Source organism: Channa argus, chromosome 7, assembly GCF_033026475.1.
Source record: "Channa argus isolate prfri chromosome 7, Channa argus male v1.0, whole genome shotgun sequence".
In the NCBI taxonomy this organism is placed as follows: domain Eukaryota; kingdom Metazoa; phylum Chordata; class Actinopteri; order Anabantiformes; family Channidae; genus Channa; species Channa argus.
Window position 1 is genome coordinate 22365949 of NC_090203.1, and position 19069 is coordinate 22385017.

The following is a 19069-nucleotide window of genomic DNA, read 5'->3' on the forward strand; positions in this document are numbered from 1 at the left end:
ACCAATGAACAAGCACCGTGTGCAAGTAATGCTCATGGCAGTTGTACTGCATATTGTCACACTACACTTATTTCAGATGGTTTATGAGGCTATAATGTAAAAAGTATTTGAAATTTAACCCGCCAAAGTGGCAAGTAGGAGTGACTGTGAGACCCGCCACTGCTGAAATACCTCTGCGTTTCGCTGTTTGGCCGGTGTCAATGTCCAGCCCTGAATTCATCTGTCAAAGGACAGCATCCCGCTACAGACCGTGGAGATAGATGGGTTCAGACACTGGATTGTGGTTATGTCTTACTGGAAAGAAAATACTTCATCCAAACTCATACGCCTTGAAGGATCATATTAATGAACGTTAATGTTTGGAACATTATGTTTGTTAAGTAGAGAACCATGAGAACTGTGCATCCCTTGGCTTGAAGGAGAAGAATTTGAGTATTACTATTATGCTTTCTTACACTTTTATTTTATGTAATCCTAAAAGTAGAATAAACCACAAATCTACAAAAAGCCTAAGACATCCATTAAAAAATACAGTGATATACAGTGCAACTGTCAAAATCTAAAAAATAACATGATACAAAATTTTGGTAAAAATGCCCACGTCCTGATATTGCTCCCTGTGGGTCTAGTCTGTAGCTGGAATTCTTGTCCGTCTTTGTTATTATTCTGGGCATTTTGGAGGCTGATATTAAACATATCCAGTTTGACTTGGGTAGAGTGGAGGCACTCTTGGCAGAGACCTTCAGCATGACTTCAGTGCTGTCATTGTGATTTCCTTTTAGAGTGAAATTGTTTTGTAATTGTCCATTCCACTTTTGGCAGATGCTTTGGAATCTTTTCCATGGTCTTGCTCCTCCTTCTTTAATGAGCATGTTATATTTTTGGGGCTTCTGAAAGAAAGAAGGCATATGCCTAGAAAATTAAGCCAGTGCTTTACATGTAACAGTTTGCAGGGATAAAATGAGCTAAGTAACACTAGAGTATTACAGAGGTTGCTAACGGTGCCTCCCCTTTGAAATGATTCTAAAGAAATCTATCTGTATTCTGTATTGTGGTTGAAGTAATTATACATCTACAAAGGTTATAGACATTTGTCACTTTAGTTGCATGTTATCATGCATAACTGAATTTTTCATAGAAACCCTTCATATTCCAGAATCATAAATGTAGTAATTGCTTTTGTTTGCTAAGATTCTAAACAGACTTTTTCAGATATCGCTAGAGTTTCACTTCTTTTACACAAATCTCACAGCGATTCCCTCTTACGTTGCTCAGAACCTCCAGGAATAAAACCAGTTAATGAAACCATGAATAATGTAGCATATTGTTTACATTTCAGGACTGTAATAATTCATAAGTTCAGTACAACAGTTGTAAATGGGAATTTTGTTTCCCAGTTGTGGATTTAAGTTCTAGAGAAAGAGAGTGCAAGACCACATTTTTGTAATGGGCTGTTTTCACTGAGATAATTATTTAGAATGTCACCCGACATGATATTCATCTGTGTTCATTTTGGGCTCTAATCCCTCCAGTTTGCCATGGATTCCAGCTGCACTGCTATACTTTGTTTTTGAGACTATGTATTTGCATTGTATGTTTTGTTGTATGCAGGTTTTTTGTTATTTGTCTTTGGTGTATATAGCATGATGGTATTCATAAATAAAACACAGAACACAACAGTAATATTAGGAGTTTTTGCTCATGTGTGATTGTTTTGAATGTGTGTCCTTAGAGTTCCGACTGGCAGCAGCCTTTAAGCCTACTTCGGTATGAGGGGAAAATGAAACCCGTCTTTAATCATGGCGTAATGGCTTTCTGCATTTGTTACAGTTTCATTAAAAACCCATTAGCAGCTAATTTTTACTTGAGCTGATGGATGTGTTCGAAGCCAAGGAATGTTAAGGAAAAGGTAATTTGAGTCAGCTGTGATGAGCTCTGTTCTCTTCAGCTTACATTCCAGTCGGGGCGTCATCAATGGGTCGGGCAGCTAAAGTGTAAAAGAGGTGGGTGCATACCATTTTGATTTTACTGGAACCATCCCAATATGTGACTGTATGTTTGAAACAATGATCCACTTTTTATTTGTCGTTGCCAGCTGCAAAGCATTTGATGAGAGCCAGGGTCATCACTGTGAAAAACAAACATCTGACTAATAGGTTTTGGATGGGATGAGTAGGTCTAGAATAAGCAGAGGAATGAAGGTGATGACAAACTAGACGTAACTTAATAAGAAGGGCTACTAAGAATCAAAAATGAATAAAATGATGCGGTGGGCAGAGTTGGGATAGATGAAGGAACAAATGTTTTGAGAGCATGGTGATGTGAAGAGGAGAAAGGACAACTGGTAGCCCTGAGCGCTTTGTGCTGAATGTGAGGTGGATGTATCATGTTAGCTGGTGTTTTCAGTATTGCTCTGGAAAAACACTCTGCAACCCATCGTATTCACAGCACGTCCCACCAACCCCTGGCAGCCTGTATAGGAGAGGTTTTTTTATTAGGTTTGAAGAGGGTAAGTGACAAAGATGTGTTGCATGTTAGTCTCTTTTGTAGGAGGGAGATGGCCTGATTGCCGGATCCTCCCCTGGGATGGTGCTCTGTGGGCCGTGACATGGAGGACAGGGCCTCAACTTGTCAGACCCAGTGTGTGTTTCTGTGTTTGTATGTGTATATAGGTGATTTAGAAGAGGAGGGGGTTTGTCTGAGATAAGGAGCTATTGGGTTTCCCTTATTTATTTTCCCACTCCATAGGCATTCACCCTCCACTGCTTGGCCTCCAATCTTCAGGCCTACTGCTTTGATGTCAGCATGTGTTGTGCAACCTGCAGAGGAAAAACAACAATGACAAAATGTGTGTTTACCCAGCAATGGTCTGCATGGTCCCATTAATTTGCTAAACTCTGTGAAATTGACCAGTTTTAAAAATGTTGATGTTTCAGAGATCAGGCTGTTGCAGGCAGGGAGGGTAGTTGGCTGCCAACACGTTTTTTTTTCCTGTTGTACTATTGAAAAGGAGAAAATGATTAGTATTTTGTCGGGAATAGTAGGTAAAAAAGATATCAGAACATTCACACTGGGCAGTAAATACTAAAAAACCTATTTCCAAAACATTTAAAACATTTATATTTAAATGTGTTATGTTAAACGTATTTGTTTTACGTACATTTTTCTTCAATAAAAATGATTTGGTAAATTCAGTTACTACTGTATGTCCTGTTAGGTATCCTCACATTCAGCTGTTAAAATATGTGCTTACTGTGATCTGGAAAAATCCACTTACTAAATGATATTTAGTAATGATATTTTTTAATTTAAAATTTGACTTATTCACATACTGGTTCGTTTATGACTAATGTTCCAGTGGCCATTAAGATTCCACTGGTTTCTGTAAGTTATAGCTGGTTTGTTTGTAGTTGAGAAACTGTGACCGTGTCTGTAGATGTGGTGTTTCTTATAGCTGGAGGTGGTAGTGTGCTTCAGCTAATGAACTGAGTAGCTCAGATGAGGGTCAACCCTGCTCAACACACTACCTTCTGGTCCCTGACTGAGCCAGACGTCTGCAGGCGGACAGAGGTCAGGTCTGGTTTTCCTGTACCCTAACCCTCCATGGGTGCCCACTTACCCTCTGAGCAGGGGGTCCCCCTCGCCTGTCACTCACACTGCCTGGACCTGTTCCTTTCTTTCTGTGCTTCTGGTTTTATTATCACCAGGTTACTTTTACTATTACTCTCTCTCTCTTAAATGGTCTTAAAGAGCATGTTGGCCTTGCTTTATCTTACTCTGTTATTTTTTCAACTATCCCTTGTGTCTTTTCATTTTTGCTAATTTCTTTAACTTTGCTATGCAGCTGAGGTCGAGGTGCCTTCAAGGGAAGTAACCCCCCTTTTCCTGGTCCTTCCATGTTGGTCTCCTTCTCTGTCCCTCGATCCCTCCCTCCCTGTCCTGTTCCCTGCTGTGGCATTGCAGGGATCAGTTTACCCAGCAGCAGCTGAGGGCAGGCTTCATTTGTCCCAGGGCTTCTTTTTAAAAAAACAGTTTCACCTCTTGAGAATTGCTCACTGCACACTGTGACTTTGCTTAATGCTTTATGTGAGTTTTTGACCTCATTGTACCCTGGATAAACAAGGCTTTCTGAGTTCCTCAGATAGTTGTGGTCATGCCTCCTCAGCACTCTAGATGTTAGGATGTCTTATTGTAAATGTTCCTCTTTTTCATGTAATAGATCAAAATATTGTAGATTCAACTTTTTAAGTGGTGACAGGTTAAAACCTTGAAGATGTATTTATTATTTCTCCTTATGTTTATCAGATCCCACCACTCACACTGATGGGGAAAACTAAAGCATAATGTAAATCTGCCATAAAGTCCTTTACTAAAATAATGCATACATATTTCTGCCACTTAATCTCTTTTGGCAGTTGCATGTTTACTTTACTGCACTGGGATATAATTGCTTCCCTATCACCGTGTCCCAAAATTAAATTATGCGTAAAATTATGTGTAAAACCAAATCTTCATTACTCACATACGCTGAGAGAAGAGGGTTCATTGTTATTAGTGTCATAGTGTCAGAGCCAGTGAATGTGTGTAATATGTGTATGCACAATAGCTACAACATCTAACTTGCCTGAAAGGTGTGGCTAAGGGTTTTAATGTATGTGTGAATGAAGTGTGTGTTCATCGAGTAGCCAAATTTTAGACACTTTTAGAGTATACATTATGAACTGTTAAATGAAAACTTGTGAACATTCTTATAAGTTGGAAACAAGATAACAGGCCAGTACCAAAACTTGGAAACACTATGGCCACGGCCCTCTGGCAAAGGTGGCAATCTGCTAGTAGAGATTTTAGTCCACAGAGTCAGTCCCTTTATTGTTTATGGAACTTGTCCAGAGTTCGTCACTTGATTACATCAGATATGAGATTATTAGCAACATGATTAACATGAGAAATCTTTTTTGCATTTGTTAAGCATAATTTAATTTGTATTCCTAGCTGTAGATCTAGTGTAAGTACTTGGCAATCAGCTCTTTAACCACAATATCCTCACCCCTCCACAGTTTCTTTCCCCACAAGCCTATTGCTTTAATTGTACCGCATGACACAGAGAACCCACTAGGTTGAGATACTATGGTTAAGTTGAATCTGTGAAGAAACTTCTCATCTGCAGTCTTCCAGTTTGTTCATTTTCAGATTCATCTCTATGATGGAAGTTTAATTAATTGTCATTTCTGCACACACACAAACACAAACACACACACACACAGAGGCATGGACACACAGACAGACAAGCACAAACACACACACAGATTTTGTACTTGTGCATTCCTGGGCTTGCTGTTGTGGAGGAGAGACCTTCACTTTTCTCATCCAAGGACCAAAGTTTATTTGTAGAGCACATGGTGATGGGAGGAAGGTTAGTCGGGAGATTCAATGTTAATGGAGGTTCAAAACAGGTATACACTGGATGATCCCCTAATGCATTACAAACACAAGGACCTCAACACTCTTGTATTGCCATACTATTACTTTGTGGCATACTAAAATTTGGTGTTACATGACATTGTAAATAATTGAATATTTGTGAGAATTAATTGAAGTCTACCATTTCCGTTGAGCTCTGTTTAAACCTTTGCTTATTATTATTTTTGGCATTCTTGTTTATTTTTTCAACAGGATGACCATGAGAGCGGCTCTAGTTCCACCAGTCGCAGTGTCTCAGACAGCACCAAGGCGGTGGCCAAGCCTCGCCGCCTCCAGCAGGCTGCACCCAGTGACCCAGACCTGCCCCCAGGTGAGTGATGGCCCTGGTCCAGTTAGGCTATTCTACCTCCCTGCACCAGTGTAGACTTGGCCTCAGCAGGGGAGGGAGGGGCCATAGAGTATAAGTAAGTTTAGAATTTAGTTACTCTACTAAAAAAATCTTGGCATTGTTTTCCAGCCTGTAAGAATTCATAAGGGCAAATAATTAAACTTCAATATTTAAAATTAGTTCAAATTGTTATTAGCCTTCTGCCTGCAGAGGTCAGTGTCAGATTCAAATGTTGGTTTCTACCTTTTTAAACAGATGAGCTGTGTAGCACTGCCTTTTAACTGGTGTAAATCAGACAGAGAGTGCGGGGGATGTGTCAGTGATAAATCACAAAGTGATGGCTCTTATCAACAAGGCCACTTGACCACATGCCTCCTGCAGGGCCATGAATTCTATGCCTGCCTTACTCCAGCACTTTATAGCACCTCACAAAGAAGGGCCTTGTTTGTTTGGGGCTGGAAAATGGGCTTTTAAAAATATTTACGACCTTTCTCTCAACCAATTAGTTTGTACCTGCATACCTAATATTGACTAGTGACATTCCTTGTGTTTTTGGTCTCTAAAGATCTGCAGTCTGACATTTTTATATGGAGATCAATATTGAAGTTTCTACAATCTCTTATTTCCAAGTGAATCATAGAGAATTGAAGTGTCGCACTACTGTGGACAAATTTCATAATTTCAAATACATGGATCTGCGCTAATGTTGAATCACTAATTGTGGAAATGCTAATTAATGGGACAGAAAGGGAATCTGCTTCCTATCTAAATCATCTGTAAGTGGGCATATTTACACATATTCAGTGTTAACGGTCAGTTAATGCAAATGTTACATGAACTTTCTAAAGACGTCTGTTTCTTTCAACGTCTTTGATGGATGAAGTTAGCAGCTTGTTAATATGTACAAACACATTTTAAATCAATATTTAATACTATGCTATGTATAATTGTTGCAAACATTTCTTAGACTCAGAATAAGTTAGAAAATTCAGTTCTAGGTTCATGTTGAATAATAACTGTGAACAACAGTTTGCACTTTATTAGACTTTTGACTATTTCTAGTCTGGCTATAAAGTTAAGATTTAGATTTTTATTCTGAGACGATGTGACAATTTAGCCAAATCCCCCACACATAATGCTACCAATGGTAATTAGAATTGTTTTAAGCATGTTGAGGTGTAAATGGAAGGCGAACACCATTTAGCTTGCTGAAATACTCAATGAGTCACTACATAAAAGGTATGCTCCACAAAATTGTAGCAAAACACAACCGATGAAAAGTTGAAGGGCATGAAAACATTTAGCAGAGAAAAGTGCATGGGTAGAAGAGAAAGGTGGAAAAAGGAGACTAAACTATATAAAGAAAAGATAATGTTTCAAAGCTGGGTGTGGGGGTCTTGAACCAGGCAACAGTTTACCACTCCACCAAGAAGCTCACTCCCAGAGTACCAGTATGCATGAATATATGAACCTACACTCCTGACTAGTTGTATCTGGGGAGGATCCATTTCCAGGCCTGACGTTATGAGATAATATCTCTCCCCAGCTGTTTAAGCAGGGGGCCTCACACTCCAGCATCTCCCTTTGGGCTTTTTTCCAAACGATCTTTTAGGGGTGCGTGTGTGTGTCTGTGTCTCTGTGTGTGCGCGCGTGTGCGCACACGTGCCTGTACCTGTGTCCATGGCACGTGTAATGTTGTCTGTATATGTTTTTAGTGTATCTGTGTTAATTTGTGTGTACAATTCATACTGTTCCAGCCAGGGACCTTGTTTCAACCCATTACAGGCTACATAGACAACTTTGAGGTCAGAGGTTGCAGCACCTCAATAACACGGAGGAAGCAGATTAATCCTGTAATTCCATTCCATTCTTTTCCTCCCTAATTAAAAGGTAGAGGTTAAAAGGTAGATGAGGTAAAACAAACCTGCTATGACTCAGATGGAGGATATTATCCTAAGAATAAGATACAAAACAAACCCGTCAGGGCCCCTTATTATAGTAAAAGATGATTTTTAAATATGAGGACCCAGTACAGCATGTGGGTCTTATTTTCTTATGGATAAAGATTTTGAAATTCTCTAACATCTAAGCACTTTTACTGTAGGACTGAACACACTTTCAATCATGTGTTTAAAAAGTATACACAATTTTAAATTATATTATTAAACATCAAGTTAATGCAGTGTTGTCGGCATTTCCTGTTGTACTCAATTTCTGCCTAAAAATATTGTGTGGATTACCAACATTGTTTTCTGTTGTTACCAATTGGTATGTATACTATAATAGTACTTGTATTGTATAGTTATAATTTAACACCGTACAAAACAATAAAAAGGAGACCAAGAAAAGAAAGATACATTTCTATATAACTGTAACTAACTTATAGTTATAACTAACTATAACTCTTGTTGGCTAATTGTACACTGGCTAATTGTACACTTGCTAAATGTACACTCTTTATATTCTCATTTATTTATGAAAACTAAATTAAAATATAAAGAGGGTTTAATATACGTTCGGAATGGGCTTGCTATTAGGGGAAAAAAGTGAGGTTAGAAGACTTGGATCGAATTTGGGGGCCTAAACAGTGTTCGGGACATGCCGTTTTTTTTTTGCCTCTAAAAAAGCCTAAACAAAACATGGCTGACACTAAAAAGCAGCCACCGACAATTATCCAGTCAGTTAGCCCTAAGCTCTCACATGTTGAATGAATTTATCCTTTATGGTTTGCCTGTGGTGGAAAAAAATGAAGTTAACACACATGCCATGGATTGGTAGCCACACAAAGACCAAGTACTTCCACCTTGGGCGATTCTGTGTGCGATTATGTTTACTACTGCTTGCAGGGGACCAGTGGGCCACCGTTTGAGAACCGTGTTTTTTGGTTGCAGGAAATTCTTGCTTTGACCCTATTACACTACTGAAGCAGTGCATTTATTTTGAGTTTGAAAACATTAATTAGTGGCAAGTCTTGCATTGCATATAGCTTTAACCCGCCGCCCGATTAGATTGAAATTCTAATAAAGATTTGTATTTTCAAAGTTGAACCCTCTAAAGAGAGTCACACAAAATGCGTTCTGTTTGCAAATGCATTAGAATAGTTAAGAAATGTCTTCACCATTAAGCTTAGGTGGGAGACACAACTCACATTTTAGAAGATCATTTTAAAATTCTTCTTTATGTAATACCTTGTTTTTTTTTTAACATTAGATTTAACATGGATGAACACTAGTCAACCCAAGTTGTGTTTCAGCTATATGGTTAACTTGTGTAGCCTAAACTATGTGGCTCCAATACATTATATCAGTGTTTTCACTTGGAGGTATTAGAGCTTAGCTGTGATTTAACAGATTTTTATGTTTTAATACACTAAGCATAAATGTGTGCATAAATACCAAATATCTAGATTTATGTTCAACAGGTGTGCTTTGAGTGTGCATGTGTGCATGTTTGCCTCTGATTGGAGCAGACTGAGATTTGCATTAACTTCAGTGCAGAATTCATTGATTTTGGGTAATGTATAATAATGGGTTATGTCATACACTGGCTATTGTACATGAGCTTTACATTGTTAACAGTACATTTTAGAATAACAACCTGCAACCAACTACAGTGCATCTATTGTCTGATAGACTTGTCAGTCTTTCTATGCATGTCTAATAACTGGCAAGTCTAATAGCTGCTAATACTTTCCATATACATGAAAAATGGTGCGCACGGACAGTTTAGTGTTTCTTTCCTGTATTGCACAGAAGAGAGTACTTGGCCTGTTCTGAGATCACATAAAGGAGCTGGGTTTTCCATTCATTTTATGGTTGAGTAGGTTTAAGTGGGCTCCTTCCCTGTGGGCCGCAGCACAGGTGCTGGTTGTGTCAATTGTTTACAGAAGTTCAGAGCAGTGAGATGACTCGCTGAGAGATGGATTGGGCCCCTAGACCTGGTGTTAGGCAAAAAGACGTATAGTGTAAGAGAGTGCAAAAGAGAAGGAATGACACCCTGACATGAGTAAATTAGATACAGAGAGAAAATAGCAGGGGGTGAAGTGCGGGTTTTATTGCTCAGGCTGCAGGTGCGAAAGCAGTTTTCTGACTGACCCCAGAACCACACACACGCACACACATGCACACACATACACACACACACTCACCAATTCATCCATGCAAATAAGCACCCAGGCACCCACTGAAACTCAGACATGTGCTTTTAAATTTTATGAACACACATTGTGTGCATTGGGTTTATGTTATGTCATCCTCTCTTGCTGCACCTCTTTATGGTCAGGCAGCATGCTAATGGGTAGTCAGGTCTTTGTACAGGAGGCAGAACAGTTGACTAACTTGTATAAATATTTCATTAATTTCATCATTCCTTCTGTTCTGCCCTAGGCCAGACATGTAGATACAGCAAGACAAACATTTAGTTTGGAAGATAAGGGGAAAGCATTCAAAGTTTATATGTTTTGTTATTGAATTTGTTGTGAATAAATATTAGGATTTATTGCTGTATAATTTATGTTCGAAAAGCCCCTGTCACAATACATATGTAAAGTTCTTCCTTACTTTGTTGAATAATGACCTTATCGAGTCTGCTTTTTCCTTCAAGACTACTGTTTGTAGCCGTCATAGTGGAAATTTGGAGGTACTAATAACATTGCAGGCTCTCCAGCTCTTTTGAAACACAATCTTTTGGACTGCTTTTTTCTTTCCTTTGTGGTTTTACTGGATATCTCTGTCTCTTAATCACAAACCCACTGGTTTGCCCCACCCCCATCCTCCTTATAAAATCTATTTTTATATTATTAATTCCTGCTTTTTCTCCATTTGATTGATTAGGATTTCCTTAGACCTTGTTTCCTTTAGCACTTGTTATCCATTACCATGAAACCTCTTCTCCTCATTAGTATCATATCCTTTACTGAATTGTAACATTTTAAAAGTTATTATGAACGAAATGTGTTTGTTATTGACACGTCACCAAATTATTTGTGTGTCTATTGTCAGATATGCTGTATGTGCCATGCATGTGTCTGCTCAGTGCATGCTTACTTTATGTTTAAGTAAACATGCAGGGTGTTAAGCGGTTTATGTATAGCTACTACAGTTTGTACTCCCGTGTACACCTTTCCAATTAGTTGTGGTTTTTGTGTCAACATACTGTGCAGTTTAACGTGTTTCTCATTTGTTGCAGGTTATGTGCAGAGTTTGATCAGGCGTGTTGCAAACAATGTCAACATTGTGGTAAACAACCTGATCCTCAAGTATGTGGAAGATGACATTGTGCTGTCAGTCAACATTACCTCAGCAGAGTGCTACACTGTGGATGATATGTGGGAGAGGGCCTTCATGGACATCACTGGTGAGCAATGGCTGTTTACATTCCTTGGTAGTTGGATTAACTAGTAAATCCACTGAGACAAGAACCTATATAACACAGTAAGTACTTAAATTTGTTAGTTCAAACTAAGGTCAAGAAGACATACCAGGTAGATTCAAATGTAGCTGTTTGTTTAAAGGTTTGATATCCGATGCCGGAGTGGTCTCGTATTCAGTCTTAATTAACTTCACGTTCTAATGGGAGCCTATATGGTTCCAGTGTGGTGTGTGCAGAACGAATCTGGAGCTTTATGTCGCATACACCTGGCATATTAAGCTGATCTTAGATCCTGTAGAAGTTCAGCAACGACAATAAACTTTTTAAATCCCCCAAGCCTGTGGTTCTTTACAGCAACAATACTGTTGCCCTCTCATTTCGGTTTTTAGCCATTATTCACTTAGTAGCCTTCACTTCATACAAACATCTCATGTTACTGCCAGAGAATTACAGTTATTTTAAACTTCAGCTACCATCGTAACTTAGAAGAAAGAACAGTTGTGGTTATGTTCACTGATTGTTATCATTGTGGAATTTTATGTTAAGGTCTGTTCCAACATATGAAGTGCAAGTAGTGGTTACAACAGTGGTTACTGGCACTATAAAAACATTTGGGAATGATAAGTCCGGTTACCGGTCAACGGTGGGTGAGTCAGGGACAGTCTGATATAGTGCAATCATGCAACAAAAAAACACGCACGCACACACACTACTTGGTTGTATCTCTTTTAAATGTCACATTTCACAAGAGCTCTCTGACATGTCTGACAGATTTTTATATTCATGTCTTTATTAATACCTCTTTATATGTATACATGATGTATGTGTGTCAAGCACAATGGGTCAACTTGTCGATGCACAATTATCTACATGTTGTTTCTTTTTTTTATGCTTTCTGTGCAGCTCCAGAGCTGGTGTTGAGGAAAGTTATCAACTTTGCAGATTGTACCGTGTGCTTGGACAAGCGGAATGCTAGTGGCAAGATCGAATTTTACCAGGACCCACTGTTGTACAAATGTTCTTTCAGAACCCGCCTGCATTTTACCTATGACAACATCAACTCCAAGATCCCATCTGTCATCAAAGTGAGCGGCTGAACATCTTAACTATAACTCTCATTATTTTTCCACAGCTCTAGATTGATAAAATGGTTTGCATAGTGTAGGTTGACAGTTGTTTGTTCTTAACAGGCAGAATGAATGTACAGGTGGATGGCTCCTTTCTACAGTAAGTAACATGTAATGATATGCTTCCCTATATTTTTTTAGATCCAAACCATGGTTGAGAGCCTGAAGTTGTCTATCACAGATCAGCAGCTACCCATGTTTATCCGCATTTTAGAACTGGTTATTGCTCTCTACTATGGGGAGATTGGCGGTCACAAAGAGGGTGAGGGAGAAGAGGGTGGTGCTCATGTACGGGAGGCTGGAGGAAGTCTGCCTGGTGAGTAGAGTCTCTTTAGGAGGGCACTGAGTGTTCTTTATTTCTATCTCTGGGTTGCTTTATATAATTATGAATGTTAAAGTTTAATAATTTGTTGGAAGGCTTGAGAGTTTTAAACCCAGCTGCTCTTTAATGTCTGAGCACCCAATGAGAACAAGAAATCAATTACCTTGATCAGTCCTTGTACGCGTACAATAGCTGTACTCTAGTATGTGAATTTTGGAGTGTAAAGATGAAGTGAGCAATGGTCATAACTGTGAGTGTGAAGCAGGTTAAAGCCAGCAGCAGCTGTTTATTCCTATTTATTTCTTAAACTCTTCATTTTAGGTCTGAGTGTCGCATCTACCCATAACCCAAGTGCATGCAAAACAAATTATACCTGTAATGTCACGTGGTTTTCACAGCCATTATTAAGTTCAGTAAAAATGTTATTTAGATTGTGTATTATGTCAGATTATGTAACATAAATATGAATATTTTATAAATAATATATTTCAGACAGAATGTTCCACACATTTTTAAGTGGTTACTAAACCATCAGACCAGGCACAAAACTTGGAGTTTCTCTTCAGACACATTGTCATCTCATGCTACACACATTGCCTCATTGTGTTCAGGGCCTATGTCTGTTCGTATGCTGGTCTTGTTCCTAAGCGAGACATTTAACATCAGTTTAACCATGGTGCTTCTCCTGATTTTTCCACAAACAATAGCCAGAGCATGTAACTCAACACAGGCTGTTGTTGGTAGGTCTGATCCCCTCCATGTGGATAGAGGCAGAAGAGAGAAGGATGAAAGGAAGAAACTAGAATCAACCAAACCCAGACTCATCTGTCTTTCTGATTTAAGCATTATAATCACAGTCCCTACATTTGTGAGCTGAACAAACCGCTCATATTTATTCTGCTTCTTTCACAGGCATATGACAGAGACATACGCTCACTGCATCTACATACCACACACACACACACACACACACACACACACACACACACACACACACACACACACACACACACACACACACACACACACACACACACACACATTCATATAGGCAATTTCACACAGGTAAATAAAAGAAATACTTTTATGAGGTACGTTCCCCTAAGACTTACTCATCTTATCTCAGATCATCCTCGTACTTTCCAGATAGAACAGGATCCACTCTGAGGTCCTGCTGGGCTAGAAAATCCTCTCTAGCACCAGAAGTAATTTATAATCATGGTGCAGGGGTGGGCAGAGGGAAAACCAACAGCCCAACACAATACAGCTTATTATCCCTCCTTTCCCATGCTTGCAGTTCTAGAACTTTTACTGCAAATTGGCAAACTTCCATTTCAGTGTCTGAGAGTCTGTGTCATGCTACTGATTTGTGGAGGCTTTGAGAAGAATTTATATCTATATACAAACACATACACTTATACACCAGCTCTTGAAACCTGTATGCGCGCAGATTAATTGTAATTAGTAATTAACAAAGATAAGAATCTGAACGGGGGTGGAGGGGACACCCTTACCTTTTAACCAGTACACACAACCATTATGATTAATAGATTCTGAATTCTACAACAATAATGTATGTGATCGCTTATAGTGATTGACTTGTTTGCGTGCATGTTTATTTTTAGTGGGTTGTTGCTTGTAAGAAGCAATTATTGTCATGATTCCTGGAACAAAATTGCAGAATTGTCCATTGTACTTCAACACATGCCTTTTGATTTTCCCATTTGATCTTTTTGTGGTGGGTCTGTCCTGCATGTTGTAGCTCCATTGCCTTTTTTGTGTGTTTCTTTTTACTCTTGCTATGAAGTGCCTTTTGTAACTAATGCTCGTGGAGGAAATTATTCGATATGTACCCAATCTATAGATTGTATTAGTTAGCTGTGACTTTTAATTGAAAGTAAACTTCATGGGACATTTTAAAAGGATTATTAGCTTCCCTCCCTTAGTAGTTTGTTTTTCTTTTTACAGTTTAACACTTTGGAGTGGACCTTGCTATATAGCATATATTGAATGTGCACATGGTTCCGTGTGGCTGCAGGTTTTTTTAATTTTTTTTTATTTATCTCATTGATGAAAATAACTAATGCGTGAATGGAATGGAATGACCTGTCAACCTGTCAGCTAGGACTAAATAGCTAATTTTGTCTGAAATTCACTAGGACATGCAATTCTATGAAACTGTCAAATATCAGCATCTGAAAACGTGCTTGAGTCAAAAAGTTTATCACGCCAGAAAACGCTGTCCAGCTTCCTCAAGTATGTGAAAAATGATGTGAGGACTGAAGCTGAACTGAAGTGTGGGACTATGTGTGTGTCTGTATAGAATATATGTAAGCATGTGCCTGGAGTGTCTGGAGTTATGTTTATCCAAGGCCATGCAAGTGTTTTGTCCTCCGCGTGTCTTCATGTACAGCTGAGTGTTTAGTGTGACGTATTTGTAAAGTGGCTGGTAGTTGTGTTGTGTAGTGTTGACAAATTGCATTTGTAATCAAAGTAGGTCGGGTTAAGTGTGGACGTGTGTATGTATTGTTCGATCTATGTGGTAGAAATTTAAGAAGTATGTTTGTGTGTAAGGTGCTATCATGGCATATGGCATCTTACATTTTGGTGTGAATTTAGGTGCCTGCATGACAGGCTTTGAACACGTATAAAGCTTAGCCTGAACATATGCCCAAACATACATGCAAACCCAGAAGATGTGTAAAATGGCTAGCAGGATAGCCTCTGCGCAGTGGTCAGGTAAACCAGGTCAACTTTCCCTCTATAAACATGGAGGGACATCTACTGGCCTATGGGGGCACTGCTTTCCCTCACTCGTCTCTACTCACAATCTTTGTCACTCAGCTGTTTACTCACGTATATACTCAGTCCCTCCCCACCTTGGACATGCATAAGGACTTTGGACTCCTGTAACTCAAAATTAAACGTATTTTTCTGAGTTGTGATTATTGACCAAAGCATGGTTATGCACAGTGATCCTGTTAGACCTCCATTAGAGAGAACCATTGGGTCTTTCACAGTGAAGCAGAGAACAGCGGTGGTTGTAAAGGAAATCGTGTGTGGTCATAGAACTGTATCGCATTATACAATTTGCCGGGCCTATATCACTCACTTCTTGAGATAGTACTTCAAAGTCATCTTAAGCTGGTCTTATCACTTTATGGTTAAGTGTTCTTTTATTTTGGTTGCCTTGCAATTCAGACGTAGCTTTGTCAAACTGGGATGCAAAGTGAAACAGCTTAACTTGTTGAACTGACATCCCAAAGATTGAATGAAGTGAAAACAAGGACAAAGTCATACAGTCATATTGAGGGAGAGAGGTGAAAAGGCATAACCTAGTATTTCCAACTGCCAATTCACAAAGTGAAAGATTTAATTAAAATGTGTCATAATTTTCACTGTGTTAGCCTCTGGGATTCCTAAGCTGTGACCTCATGGACAATATTGTTTTTACACAGAGGACGTGAAGCCGCAAGGAATGGGATTACACATTCTTCCACATTGACATCAGCTTCCTCTCTCCTGACATGTATGGAAACAGACATGATGGGATGAGCTCAGAGGTGGTGATCAGGAAATGGAGTGGTGTGGTGGTTTGGGGAACCTGTGTTGGAATACGGTTTCTTGAAAAAGAAGAGAGCGGATCGTAAATGAGCTTTAACGTACTTCTACTTGTGTTGTTATGCGCACAGCCTACATGCCAGTTAACTGATTTGTATCCTGTTGGTCATCTCTGTTCTTACTTGTTCTATTAAGCCATCACCTCCGACCCTTGTCACGCTTAGCTTATGCTGATGGCTCAAAGCTACCTGGCCTTCCTCATGGCCTCCAATTGTTCCTGGCTGTAAACAAATTTGTGACCCAGCCCTTCAATTGATGCATTTGTAGAATTTGCTGATGGGTCCAGCTCAGACAGCTCTGACCAAAGTCATTTACTGGTCCTAGTACTGGCTGACAGACTGTGCCCCCCGGCCTCTTTTGGAATAGACTTCCCCTCCACATCTCTGTAGAAATCATGCAGCAGTGAGTTCACTCTGCACACAAATAATCACACACCTGCAAGATGGAGCATTGGCAGCAACTACTGTTAAACTTGCCTTGGTCTGTGCTGCTTTTGTGTGCTCAGTTGACAGCTGAAACAACTTGCTTGTATTAAACTACCCCAGAGGCATGGACAGATTAATTTGGTGTGCTGCATTGGGCACAGGCACATTTATTAGGAACACTCACTCCCTGTTTGGCCGGTTTGTTCTCACAATGTCTGTTTAAATAGATTTGTTTGTTGGGTTTAAAGCATAGAACAACAAAGTTGTTTGTGTGATTTTCATAAGAACTCTGATATGAATGTGATACACATTAGCAACACTACTTCATACAAATGTAACAACTTATATTTACTCAACACAATAAATCTTTTTTTTTTTTCCAGTTATGCATTTTTTTAAATAAGACAACCCCACAACCATTACAGATGTATATTGTACAGGTCTTTGGCAAAGTGACTTGTACCTGGCTTTTTTTCCCACCACCATTTAAGCTACAGTAGATCATCTTATATTTGCAGAAATTAAGCCCTTTTTTCCTCCTTCAGGACTGGATGTGGACATGGAAAGCCAGGCGGCTAGCCAGTACTCCAACACAGACCTCTATTTGCAGTCTGAGAGTTCTGAAGATGCAGATCAGGGCTGGGTGTCCTGGGCTTGGTCCTTTGTCCCAGCCATTGTAGGCACAGAGGAGGAAGGGGAGGAAGACCTGTACCAGCAGAGAGAGACGGGGAGCATCCCCAGCAGTCTACAACAACACACACCTAAAGATCCAATTGTTTCCATAGGCTTCTACTGCACAAAAGCTTCAATTACCTTCAAGGTAAATCAGTAGTTCAAACAATATCAACTGCTTCAGTCATCTGAGGCTGGACTGTATGCTGGCATACACTGGGTTAACAATTGTGTGATATTACCCGTATAACATTTTTAAGTTGGTAAAGGCAGTCGTCCACGGACCACAGGGTCAGTGGTTCAATCCCCAACCATCCCCAGCGGGCTATATGTCGAAGTGTCTCTGGGCAAGACACTGAACCCCCAACAGCCCTTTCCCATTCCCAGCTGTGCAGTGGTCCAATCCCGGTAGAAATTGGGTAGGGTTGCGTCAGGAAGAGCATCCGGCGTAAAAACTGCCAAATCAACATGCGGACAATGATCCGCTGTGGCGACCCTGAACTCACGGGATAAGAAAAAAAAAATATATAAGGCTGCCAATTTATATTTAGTGGTTGTCTTAAGCTTGAGCTTTTTAGGATACCAGTGACAAAAGTACACACATTTTTGGCTCAGTAGGAAATAGTTAAATGTTAAAAAAAATCATCAATTTTTTTAAAAAGACTGGTAAAAGTAGAAATTCAGATTAAAGTTCTTTACTAAAGTTAAAGTGAAAAAGTACACGCTCTGAAATAGAAAATGTCCTGCACTTTTATATAGCCCTTTTCTATCCTTTTGGTACTCAAAGCGCTTCACACTGCTTCTCATTTACCCATTCACACTCACAATCACACACACACACACACTCACACACCAATGGGGGAGCTGTTATGCAGCTGGCCTAAATTTACCGGGAGTGAGTGTAGGCTCGATTGAGTGCAGCTGGCCCAGGAGTGAGTAAAGGTTGGCCTACACTCACTGGGAGTGAGGAAAGGTTGGCCTACACTCACTGGGAGTGAGGAAAGGTTGGCCTGGCCACCTGCGTGTGACTCACTCGCTGACATGTGCCGAGAATCGAACCAACAACCCCGGGGTTGGTGGACGACCGCTCTACCGCCTGAGCCAGACTCACTGAAAAGTACCTTTGTGTCAGCTATCTCTATGGCTAACATTACCTCATTTGATGCTAATATAACATATATACCAATTTTTTAATAAATTATTATTAAAGAATTTATTGCATTATTTGAGACATTAGTTCACGTACACGTTGTCAGGAGCTGTTATCTCAAAATGACCAACACTAATTATTGTGCTTTGTGGTGGGGCCACACTTTACCAATCCCCCCTGGGCCGCCATTGGAACTGCCCATGGCTGTATGCATACTGGTACTCTCACGCTCGCTCTCTCTCACACAAACGCACACACACTCTGAAACCACATTTGAGACACAAAGCCCTGCTAGAGAAACAAGGTAAGTACAGTTAACATTACAGTCAAGTTAATGTTACAGTAGTGCTTATATTAGCACAAGAGACATGTCTATGAACAGCTGCCTGTCGCTGTTGGTCCCAGAGGTCCGGCTCTTCTAAGCAGACCTGGAAGGAGCCTACTTTAGCTGATGAGCATAGCTAAGGTAATGTTAGAATATAGCTGTGCTGTTGAGGTTCACACACTGTACATAGCTGCTTTTCAGTATCAACAGTTCCTGCAAGGGCTGTGCAATGACGCAAAAAATAATTT

General features: G+C 39.8%; 1 protein-coding gene across 5 annotated transcripts in view; it reads left to right on the plus strand.

Moving 5' to 3' along the window:
- Window positions 1-19069, plus strand: part of LOC137130040 (intermembrane lipid transfer protein VPS13B-like) — a 298799-nt gene that overhangs the window by 15100 nt on the left and 264630 nt on the right. For all 5 annotated transcript variants that reach the window (XM_067509626.1, XM_067509627.1, XM_067509624.1 and 2 more), the window contains exons 4-8: window positions 5674-5791; window positions 10997-11164; window positions 12083-12264; window positions 12448-12622; window positions 17220-17494. In XM_067509626.1, coding sequence (XP_067365727.1) covers window positions 5674-5791; window positions 10997-11164; window positions 12083-12264; window positions 12448-12622; window positions 17220-17494 — 918 coding nt within the window. The remainder of the gene's footprint in view (window positions 1-5673; window positions 5792-10996; window positions 11165-12082; window positions 12265-12447; window positions 12623-17219; window positions 17495-19069) is intronic.